This window comes from Equus quagga, chromosome 7 (assembly GCF_021613505.1).
Source record: "Equus quagga isolate Etosha38 chromosome 7, UCLA_HA_Equagga_1.0, whole genome shotgun sequence".
NCBI classification, from domain to species: domain Eukaryota; kingdom Metazoa; phylum Chordata; class Mammalia; order Perissodactyla; family Equidae; genus Equus; species Equus quagga.
In genome coordinates, this window is record NC_060273.1 from 108724182 (window position 1) to 108736669 (window position 12488).

Consider the following 12488-nt stretch of genomic DNA (forward strand, 5'->3'; position numbering starts at 1 on the left):
ATATATATATATATATATATATATAAAATGGGAATACCAGAAGGAGAAGAAAGAGAGAAGGAAATAGAAGTAATGTCTGAAGTAATAATGACTAAGAATTTCCTCATAATTAATGTCAGACACCAAACCACAGATCCAGGAAGTGCAGAGAACACTAAGCAGGACAAATGCATATATATATGTATATATATGTATATACAAACTTTAGAAAATAAAAGATTTTTTAAAATCTTGAAAGAAGCCAGAGAGGGGGAAAATACCTTATCTATAGAGAAGCAAAAATAAGAATTACATCTGACTTCTCAAAAACCACATAAGCGAGAAGAGAATGGAGTGAAATATTTAAAGTGTTGAGGGGAAAAAAAAGCCACCAACTTAGAATTCTGTACCCTGTGAAATTATCCTTCAAAAGTGAAGGAGAAATAAAAAACACATAAAAATTGAGAAAGTTTGTTGCAGTAAACGTTTAAAAGAAGTTCTTCAGAGAGAAAGAAAACAATATAGCTCAGAAACTTGGATCTCCATAAAGAAAGGAAGAGTACTGGAGAAGAAACGAGTGAAGGTAAAATAAAAACTTTTGCTTTTCTTATTCTTAATTGATCTAACAGATAACAATTTGTTCAAAATACTAGCAACAATATATTCTGTTAAGTATGCTTATGTATACATATATACATACAGATGCCTATATATAAGTGAAATGAATGACAGTAATGATATAAGGGACAAGATGGAGGGATTAGGAATATATTGTACATATTATAAGGTACTCACACTACCCATGAAGTGGTATAGTGTTATTTGAAGGTGGACTTGGATTAGTTGTAACTGTATATTGTAAATTCTAGGGCAACCACTAAAAGAATTAAAAAGAATTATAATTGATATGCTAAGAAAGGAAAGAAGATCAAATCATACAACATGCTCAATTAAAACCACAAAAGGCAGAAAAAGTGTGGAAGACAAAAATAGGAACAAAGAACAAGAGAAACAAGTAGAAAACAGTAATGAATATGGTAGATATTAATCCAATTACATCAATAATGACTTTAAATGTCAATAGTCTAAATACATTACTTAAAAGACAGATTGTCAAGTGGATCACAAAACAAAATTCAATTATACTTTTTCTAAAAGAAACCCAGTTTTTCTTTTCTTTCTTTCTTTTTTTCTTTTTGGTGAGGAAGATCATCCCTGAGCTAACATCTGTGTCAATCTTCCTTTATTTTGTGTGTGGGACACCACCATAGCATGGCTTGATGAATAGTATGTAGCTCCATGCCCAGGACCTGAACCCACGGGCTGCTGAAGTGGGGCATGTGAACTTAACCACTACGCCACTGGGTGGGCCCCAGAAACCCATTTTAAATATAAAAACACAGTAATTAAAACTAAAGGGATGGAGAAAGATAAACCATCCTAATGCTAATCAAAAGAAAGCAGGAGTAGTAATCATAATTTCAGAGAGACTTCAAAGCAAGGAAAATTACTAGGAATAAAGAGGAGCATTACATAATTATAAGAGGTCAATACTCTAAGAAAACATAATGATCCTTAATGTGTATGTGTCTAACAACAGAGCATCAAAATACATGAGGCAAAAACTGATAGAACTGCAAGGAGAAATAGATTAATATGCTATTATACTTGGTGACTCTAACGCCTCTCTATCAGAAACGGACAGATCCAGCAGCCAGAAGATCAATAAGAACATACTTGAACTCAGCAGCACCATCAATCAACTGGATATAATTGATATCTATAGACTACTTCATCCAAGAATAGCAGAATACACATTCTTCTCAAGCTCATAGGGATCATTCACCAAGATAGACCATATTCTGGGCCATAAAACACAGTAAATTTAAAAGAATAGAATACATCACACAATGTGTGCCTGTAAACCACAATGGAATTAAACTAGAAATCAATAACAGAAAGATAGCTGTAAAATCCCAAAATATTTGGAGATTAAACAGCATACTTCTAAATAATACATGGGTCAAAAAACAAATCTCAAGAGATATTAAAAAATATTTTGAACTCAAAGAAAATAAAAACATAATATCAAAATTTGTGGGATACAGTGAAAGCAGTGTATAGAGGGAAGTTAATAACAGCGGATGCATACATTAAAAAAGAAGAAATATCTAAAATCAATCATCTAAGCTTCCACCTTAAAAAACTAGAAAAAGAAGTGCAAATCAAGTCCAAAGCAGTGGAAGAAAAGAAATAATAAAAGTTAGAGTAGGAATCAATTACATTGAAAATAGGAAATCAGTAGACAAAATCTACAAAACCAAAAGCTGATTCTTTGAAAAGATTAACAAAATTGATAAGCCTCTAGCCAGGCCAACTAAGAAAAAAAGAGAGAAGACATAGATTACTAATATAACAAATGAAATAGGGGACATTACTATCTCATGAGTATTAGGAGGATAATAAAAGAATATTATGAAAAACTCTATGCCCACGAATTTGATAACCTAGATGAAATGGACCAATTCCTTGAAAGACAGTATCTACCGAAACTCAAACAAGAAGAAACAAACAACCTGAATAGGTCCGTATCTGTTAAAGAAATAAAAAATTAATAGCCTTCCAACAGAAAGCCCTAGGTCCAGATGGTTGCACAGGTGAAATCTACTAAACATTTAAGGAATAAATTATAACAATTCTCGACAATCTCTTCCAGAAGATAGAAGAAGACATACTTCTTAAGTTGTTCTATGAGGCCAGCATTTTCCTAATACCAAAACCAGACAAAGACATTACAAGAAGAGAAAACTATAGACCAAAATCTCTCAGGAATATAGATGCAAAATCTTTTAACAAAATATTAGCAAATTGAATCCAACCATGTATAAAAAGAATTATACAGCATAACCAAGTGGAATTTATCCCAGATAATGCAAAGCAGGTTCAATATTCAACAATCAATTAATGTAATCCAGTACATCAGCAGACTAAGAAGAAAAATTACAAGATCATATTAATAGATCCAAAAAAGCATTTGACAAAATCCAACACCCATTCATGATAAAAACACTCAGCAAACTAGGAATAGAAAGGAAATTCTTCAACTTGATAAAGAACATCTACAAAAACCCTACAGCTAGCACCATACCGAATAATGAGAAGCCTGAAACTTTCCAGCTAAGATGAGAAACAAGGCAAGACATTCCCCTGTCGCCACTGTTTTTCAACATCATACTGGAAGTCCTAACGCTGCAATAAGACAATAAAAGGAAACAAAAAGTATACCAATTGGGAAGGAAGAAATAAAACTGTCTTTGTTCACAGGTGACATGATTGTCTGGGTAGAAAATCTGAAGAATCCACAAAAAAAACCCTCCTGAAACTAATAAGTGAGTATAGCAAGGTTGCAGAACACAAAGTTAATATACAAAAGTCAACTTCTTTCCTATACACCAACAATTAACAAGTAGAATTTGACATTAAAAGTACATCACCATTTATATTAGCACTCCAAAAATATTAGGTATAAATCTAACAAAATATGTACAAGATCTGTATGAGGAAAACTACAAAACTCTGGTGAAAATACGAAAGAAGAGCTAAATAAATGGAAAAATACTCCATGTTCATAAATGACTCAATATAGTCAAGAGGTCAGTCTTCCCAACTTGGTCTACAGATTTAACACAATCCCAATCAAAATTCCAGCAAGGTATATTTTGAATATTGACAAACTGATTCTAAAGAGTGTAATGAAGAGGCAAAAGATCTGGGATAGACAACTCAATCTTGAAGAACAAGATTGTAGGACTAACACTATCTGACTTTAAGACATACTGTAAAGCCACAGTAATCACAACAGTGTGGCATTGGTGAAAGAATAGATGAATAAATCAATGGAAAAGAATAGAAAGCCCAGAAATAGACCCACATAAATATAGGAAACTGATTTTTGACAAAGGAGCAAAGTCAATAAAATGGAGCAAAGATACTTTCTTCAACAAATGGTGTGGGGACAAATGGTCATCCACTTGCAAAAAAATCTAGACACAGACCTTACACCCTTCACAAAAATTAACTCAAAATGAGGCACAGATCTAAATGTAAAACACAAAGCTATAAAACTCCTAGAAGATAACATAGGAGAAACATCAGATAACCTTGAGTATGGTGATTTTTTAGATACAACACCAAAGGAACAATTCATGAAAGAAATAATTGATAAGCTGGACTTTATTCAAATTAAAAATGTCTGCTTTGCAAAAGACAGTGTCAAAGGAACGAGAAGATAAGCCATAGACTGAGAGAAAATATTTGCAAAAGATACATCTGATAAAGGACTGTTATCCAAAACATACAAAGAACTCTTAAAACTCAAAAATAAGAAAACAAACCACCAGATTAAAAAATTGGCCAAAGACCTCAACAGACACCTCATCAATGAAGATATACAGATGGCAAAGAAGCGTATGAAAAGATGTTCGACATCATATGTCATTAGGGAATTTCAAACTAAATTAATAAGATACTACTACACACCTATTTAAATGGTCCAAATACAGAACACCGACAACAGCAAATGCTGACAAGCATGGGGAACAACAGGAACTCTCGTTGCTGTTGGGAACGCAAAATGGTACCATCACTGTGGAAGAAAGTTTGGTGGTCTCTTACAAAATTAAACATACTCATACTATACGAGCCAGCAATCATGCTCCTTGGTATGTATCCAAAGGAGCTGAAAACATATCCCCAGAAAAGCCTGCACATGAACACTTATAGCAGCTTTTATTCATAATTGCCAGGATTTTGAAGCAACCAAGATGTCCTTCAGTAGGCGAATGGATAAATAAACTGTGGCACATCCAGACAACACACTATTATCCAGAGCTAAAAAGAAGTGAATTATCAAGCCATGAAAATACATGAAGGAAACTTAAATGCATATTATTAAGTGAAAGAAGTCAATTTGAAAGGCTATATACTGTATGATTCCAATCATATGACATTCTGGAAGAATTCAGGTACACCAATTCTGGCTCTATCATTTAACTAGCTATTTGCCTCTAGTCAAGTGACTTAATCTTTCATTTCCTTAAGTTACTCATCCATGAAATGGGACTAAAGAAGGCCTCCCTCATAGACTTGTTATGAGAATTAAAGAAAATAATGCATCTAAATTGATTAGCACAGTGCAAAAAATACGCCCCTGCCAATCTTCTCATGTATGAGAAACATCCTGCAGTTCCCTCTAGAATATATAAAGAAGATAAAGCATAATGAATGCTCTCTAGCAGTTCATAATCTAGAAGAATCTTTTGAAATATAGTGACATTAGTTCATAATAAATTTTGCCATAATGAGAAATGTGATTTAATCAGGAGTTAAGGGCCTTAAAAGGGAATTCCATTGCAATCTACTGTAAAAACAGAAACCTTCAGGTGCCATTACAAGTACAAAGACTGTCTCAGCTATTTTGCGACCATACACTCCTCTGCAGGGTTCAAATCCTAGTATTACTCAGCTTTATAGCTTTGATGAACATTGCAAACAGGAAGCCGCTAAATGCTTCGTCAGTGCTATATTTGATGCTGGTTTAGCCCTTACTTAGAGAACTGTATCCCATATTGATCCTCCTACCTCAGAAATGATACAACTACTCTTGGGGAAGTGAAAATATACAGAGCTATGCGAGCTAAGCTCAGCTCTATGATTTATGTCTGCAAGATATGAAATGCTAAAAAGGCAAGGAAGCTCAAGAACATATTTTCATCAAAAAGGCATAGAGTCTTGTAGTCCCTGCTATACAAATAGCTCCCTAGCAACCACTGGAAATATGGCTACAAAAAAAGGCAACGTATTGAAATAATTAAAAATATAGACACACTTGACCCAAAGCCCATGGAAACCTCCTACAGGCTTCACTGGACACAGCAGAATTCAGTCCGGAAGATAGTTAAGGTCAAGGTCTTTCCTTCATCCCAAACCAACTACTGCAACTACACTTTTAACAATAACGAAATCTTTTGGGTGTGACTCTAAGGATGACTTATAGTGAGGTTCTGATTTAGTTACAGGGAATAATTTTAAGCATCACACAGCAGAAGCATATTAAAGGTAGAATTTTACTGAATTCATTGAGTAAACCAGTTGTCAGGTCACTATCAAGACTTTCAAAGCAATACAATTTAATGCAGTGTCTAATCAGACCTTTTGAACCAAAGAAATTCCGATTTTATAAAAATTAACAGCTTTAAAAAATTATTTAAATGATATTCATGACACCTTTTCTTGCATTTTATTTATGCTAAGTCGTTTTTTAAGAGCAAAGCAGAAAATAATGGCATATTTATCTCTTATTATAATTTAAATGTAAATTTTAATGCAAAATTGCCTACGTAGCAAATTTTCAATTTTGATTTTTGCAGAAAATCCATTTGTACAGACTATCTGGGGTCCCAAATCATTCTTTAAAAATTAAATATTAAACATTGTTTTATTGGTTTTCAACATTTCCAGTCAAGGTCAGGACAAGCATAGAAGCTACATTTGTGGTTGGAGAATGAAATGTGAATGTTAACCTTGACAACATAAAAGCAAATGTGTAGCTGAGAGGAGGAGGATGTAGAAATAGGAACGGAAAAGTGAGAAAGAAGTAGGGGTCCTACTACTTAGATGTACTCATTTTACAAAGCAAGGAATCAAAAACTCCTGCCAAAAGAATGAGTTCTATGATACCGTTTAAGAATTACAAAGGTTTAGGAAAACTAAAAATAATATTAATATCAAAACTTCAGCATGGGGGATGGGGACAGGAGAGTAATATAAGTGAGTTATCACCTCAAATTTCTTAATAGTAAGTCTATGGATGTGGGTTATTGATTTAGGGAGGAGTACAGGAATAAGCACAATTCTCTAAAGTTATCGAAGTGATCTCCAAAAGAAATTTTAAAAGTAACAGCTAAAAGATCTTGTCTTTGGGGAGAATAGTTGGGAATAGAGAAGCATGGGTGAGAAATTGTAACTTTTCATCATAAACTCATCTGTATTATTTGATTATTTACCATATACATGTGTTATTTTGAAAAAAATTTTTAAATAAAATATTACTATATATGTATATTAGCGCTACTTATTAATAAGTGGTTAGAAATAAAAGCAATAATAGGTAACTTTAAAAGAAAACATTTACAGAATATTTTCATCATAAATCACCACAATATGATAAAAAAGAATTTATTCTGAAAAGCTTAGTATTTCCCAACTTATCAACATTTTCCTTATAAAATAGGTCCATGATAGAAAACATTATTCCTGTTTAACAGCTGGCAACCCACTCAGCAGTGTAATAGGAAGAGGAACAAAGAAGAGACTACTTTTCCAGGCATTGCCAGGAGTATCAGGGAGACATTGGGAAAGTCATGCCCAATCTACTGGGCCTTAGTTTCCTCTTCCACTGAATGAGAGAATTAGGCAAAAAGGCCTTTAAGGTTGCTTCAAGCATGATGCTATGTGACCTTCAGCAATGCAGTTCATTTCATGGAACTAGAATCACAGATTTCAAAAATTTAAAACTATCGTAAGAGTCAATCTTACTCCCTCATTCTGAGGAGAGGAAGGTGAGGTCTCGTGAAACTTCTAGAGCCGTAAGAGCTAAGAGTGGTAGAATGAGAACTAGAACCCAGATCCTCAGACTCCCATGCTGCCAAGTGTGTCTTCTCTCTTGGTCTGCTTGGGCTGCCACAGCAAAATACCGTAGACTGGGTGGCTTAAACAATAGAAATTTATTTTCTCAACAGTCCCGGAAGCTAGAATTCTGAGATCAGGCTGTCAGCATGGTCGGGTTTTAGGGAGGGCTCACTTCCTGGCGTCAGATGGCAGCCTTCTCACTATGTGCTCACACGGTCTCTACTCAGTGCATGTGCGTGGACAGAATCTTTCTCTTCCTTTACTTATAAAGCCATGAATCCTATCAGATCAGGACTCCACACTTATAACCTCGTTTAACCTTAATTACATCCTAAAAGCCCTATCTCCAAACACAGTCACATTGGGGGTTTGGGCTTCAACATATGAATCTGGGGGGAACAGAATTCAGTCCATAGCATCTTCTTTCATAAAATGGATGACACAGCTTTTTCACATCTCTCCTCCCTGCTAATGTAACACAACAACTCTTGTCTCTGTATTTCAACATTTCAATATGAGGGAAATAATACTTGCATATAAAAAAGGCTGGACAGTATTTCCCATTTCTCAGTGATGACTTGTTTAAGAGACTAACTGCATAAATATTTGCATATGATACATTTCTCACTCTCCACATCAAAGTGTAAATTCAAAGACACAAACGTACAGATGCTAAAGTATTCTATGATATCTTCCATACACACTTATCTTCAGTTGCTCTAACCCAGTCTGCTTGTGTAGTCTTCTCTCAGCAAAATTCCGAAGAGTAAAAACTACACACTCATACCCACTAAAGCTAATGGATTTCTAGAAAGAAAATATTTTGCTCTCAGTTGAACATTTCCTTTGTGGTCCAGTTTCACAAAAAATACCCTACATCTTCCTTTCAAACTGACAGAAGTAAACAAAAATTCAAAGTCTGGGTGAGGTGATGGTTGTATTTTCAGTTTAGGGTTAAAAAAAAGAGTTTATTTGCTAAAGTCAAAAAGCATATGGAGTAACTGAAATTCAGAAATAAGGAGCTGAGGATGGGAAACTCAGTTTTGGAGGAAACTGATACTTAAATTACAACATGCCTAGAAATGGGAAAAGACACGCAAAACCCATGAAGTGGGAGACGGTATAATTTGTTAAGTAAAAAGAAACCATTAAAAATACAGAAAAGGGTGCACACTATAGATCAAATAGAAAATACTTTAGCAGAGGCTTCTGAGACAAAGGGACAAGGACAAGGAAACTTATACGACTTCATCCTCACAGATCAGTGAGTGGAGACAGTATAGTTGTCCAATAAACCTCCCTTCCTCAGCCTATCCCAACCCATAAACCCCTCCCTCAACTAAGTCAATCAGCCACTCCTTGGCTCCCAGAGCACCCAGGGTAGATAACCTTCATTCTAATCCTTATACGCCATCTTGCAGTGTTTTTCCAAGTGTGATTCTCACACCATTTGCATCAGACTCATCTCCACCATTCCCCAGGCCACCCACCCCTACGTGCTTATTAAATATTCAGATCCTTTGTCGTCCTTTCTAAGGATGGGCTCAGGAACCTGCATTATATCTAGTGTTCCAGTTGATTATCCTGCGCACTACATTTTGAAAATCATTGCTATACGTTAGCTGCCAGCTTGTCCCTTACCAAACTGTGAACGCCTTTGATGACAGTTATCATGATTTATCTGCCTCTTTATTGCCAATGACAAGCTCAAGTAGGTCCTTGATAAATGTGTGTTGACTGGGACCCTGAGGAGCACCTCAACCCAAGCAGAAGGCAGGGAAGTGGAACTCACCAAATGATTGACCACATCTAAAACACGGCATTAAATCTTCAAAATCAGGACGAAATGAGTGAGAAATTATCTTGGGTTCTGATTCCAAGTTGACTCAATACTTCACAAACTGTTTCTGAAACATTTATTAATCTTGCTCTGTGGGAAACCAAGAGAGAGCTAGTTGAGGCTCCAATGAGTTCTGTCACTTGAGTTCATGACTCAGGGAAGACACAGCGATGGTACTTCTGAATGCCGAAGAAGCCAGGAAGTTCCCCACTGCTGTGGAGTACAGAGCAGGATCTGTATCAGAAACAGCGGTGGAGGTGAAAACCACATGAGACTCACATCTAGGACTCACACAGGAAGCCACACCAAAGGCTGACCCCGCCGTCAAGTACAACCATATATGAGAAAGCAGAGATCAGGATTGGAGTGACTTTTCCAGAAAGAAGAACACCAGGATGACAGTTGGTCAGTGGGAAACTAAAAGGTGAATAGTAAAACCTCTATTTAGATCCGTTAATCTTGCCTCTCACCTGAATACGTAGGATGTAGGGAGTAAGGTGAGACTTGGCAACTTCTGTCCTGCCAGAAAAGAACAGTCAGGTTAGCAGAAACAGGATATGCTACCTGCCCAAGGAAGTGAGCTGTGAAATATAATATAAATACTAGGTCATGTCCAGCTTCCGTGGTCATGTCAGTGTGTGGATCAATCTAATTATGATACCAACATCACAGAGGACTAGATTTCAAATGATGTTTCTGGGGAAAACATGTTCAAACTCATTTTCTCGTTGTTTATTTGCTGTAAGTTGTACAGGTTGAAAATGTTTAGCCCTTTACAAAAGGAAAAGTACCAGCCCAAGGTACATTCTGTTTATGATAAGGCTTAAACCCAGAGCAGAAGGCAGCTGAGAGTTGACGAGCAGTTCGGAATGGAAATGGCCAAAGAGAGATCTTTTACATCTAAGTAGCTAAGAGCTCCTGGAGAAAACTATCCAACCTTCTGATGGCCTGGCATTCCTTTCCATGTCTCTATTCTGCTCTTGCTCTCAATTTGAAAATAGTTATTCCAAACCATCTTCATAAGTCCCCGCCCCATCACAGTCCCTATCACTTTTACCTAGTGACGTCATATTGTACTTCACAGAGAAAATAAGATGCCAGTAGCCAGAGCTTCTTCATCTTCCTGCTTGGCCTCTTCCCCTACCCAGAAAAGGAACTTATCCACACCTGTCCTCACCTCCTTTCCCCCATTTCAGTGGGAAGACAGAGAGGTCTCCCTACCCCCATTCAGATCTAGACCCTCCACCTGGCCTCTGGGTTCCTTCCCCTCACAGTCATTCAGGCACTTGGCCTCAACTATTACCAATTTCTCTTCTGTCTGTTTAATCTATTATTCCCCCCCCCAGACACTTGAGTCCTGATCTTATTAAAAAAATGTATCTCAATCTATCAAAGCCAGACTTCTTTAAAGAATAATCTGTGATTCCTGTATCCAAATTCTAAAGTCCTCAACGCCTTATAGTGCTATAATCCAGCTTCTGAGTCCACCTCTTCACTGGAACTGCTCTCGTCGTGTTTTCTGATCACTTAGAACCACCAAACCCAGTAAGAGGCACTTGACACTGCTAGCCACTCCTTCTCTCCGATTCGCTATTCCCTCTCAGATCTGTTATGTCTGTCTGTCTGTCTCTCTCTCTCTTTCTCTGTGTCTCGCTAGCACGTGCACATTTTCCTCCTACCTATCTGGATATGCCTTCCTTGTCTCCTAAGAAGGTTTGACTTCTCTATCTCTTCGAATGTTCCTCAGAGTTCTAATCTTGGTCATCTTTTCTTACACTCTACTCACCCTCCCAGGCTCTCACCTACATGACCATCTGGTTGTATTCTAATGACTCCCCATCTCCAGCACAGAACCCTCCTCTGAGTTCCAAAGCCATATGTCCAGCTGTCTGTGACCCGTTAGACTCAGTATGTCCAAACTCAAAATAATCCTCTCTGCCTATGCCCTCTCACCTCAAGTCTACTTTTCTTCCCAGATTCTCTACCTGGCTTAAGGGCACAATCAGTGCCCTTGTCAGACAACAAATCAGGAAGCTCTTTATTTGTTTGTTTGTTTTTCAAAAATATTTAATTCTCTCCATCTCACACACAGTACCCAAAGTCAATTATACTAGTTTCTAAGCAGAATAAGATATTCTGGGGTGAGCAATGCTTCGTATATGTTATTTATGTTGTCTAGAGCAATGCATGGTTGTTCAGGTCATTTACCTGTCATTAGACTAGCTATTTTGGGAAAAAAACATATGGCTCAAAAAGCAAACAGATTGAGGTAAAATATTCCTTAGTTCACTAATATGGCCGCAGTGTGGAAATGTTATATATTATGGAAGCAGTGCATGTGATGGGGTTTTTCAAGTTACTGGATATGGTCTGGGTAACTTGAATTATATTGCTTTTTTTTTTTTTACATAATAAACCATATTATAACTTCTCTACACTGAATAAAATAACTTAAGAGCAAAATTTTCCCCTCATATTTTATTCCAAAAATTATCAACCTCATAGTAAAATGGAAAAAACTGCACTGTAAACATTCATATACCTAGATTCTACTCCATCATTTGTGCTCTTTTTGCTTTATCACGTATTAATCCATCTAGCCTTCCCTCAATCCACCTTATTCCAAAGTAAGTTGTAGACATCAGTGCACTCCACCCCTAAACACTTGAGCATGCCTGTTATTAACCACAGTTATTCTGAGGACGGGAATTTTCATATATTGCAATGCACAAATCTTTAGTGTATCATTCAAAGAGCTACACATTCTTGACTTCTCCTTCTTCCTGCCCACTCGTCTCATATTCAGTCACCTTCTATATTGCTCAACTCTCACTCCTCTCCTCTAACCCCACAGCTTTAGTTCACACCTTTGTCATTTCTCATCTGAGTTATTGGAAAGTCATCCAATTGTTTCCATTTTAATTCATTCCCACAGCACTTCAAGGTGATTTTTCTAAACCACAAATTTGATGTCATTTCC

At 36.5% G+C, this 12488-nt stretch overlaps 1 protein-coding gene across 4 annotated transcripts in view; it reads right to left on the bottom strand.

Moving 5' to 3' along the window:
- MACIR (macrophage immunometabolism regulator) overlaps nt 1-12488 on the bottom strand; it is a 212830-nt gene that overhangs the window by 130595 nt on the left and 69747 nt on the right. The window contains exon 4 of one of the 4 annotated variants that reach the window (XM_046668140.1): nt 9478-9598. The exons of the other annotated variants lie outside the window; for them this stretch is intronic. Coding sequence (XP_046524096.1) covers nt 9563-9598 — 36 coding nt within the window. The 3' untranslated portion in view covers nt 9478-9562. Of the gene's footprint in view, nt 1-9477; nt 9599-12488 lie in introns of those variants that run through there. 4 annotated transcript variants of the gene reach the window in all.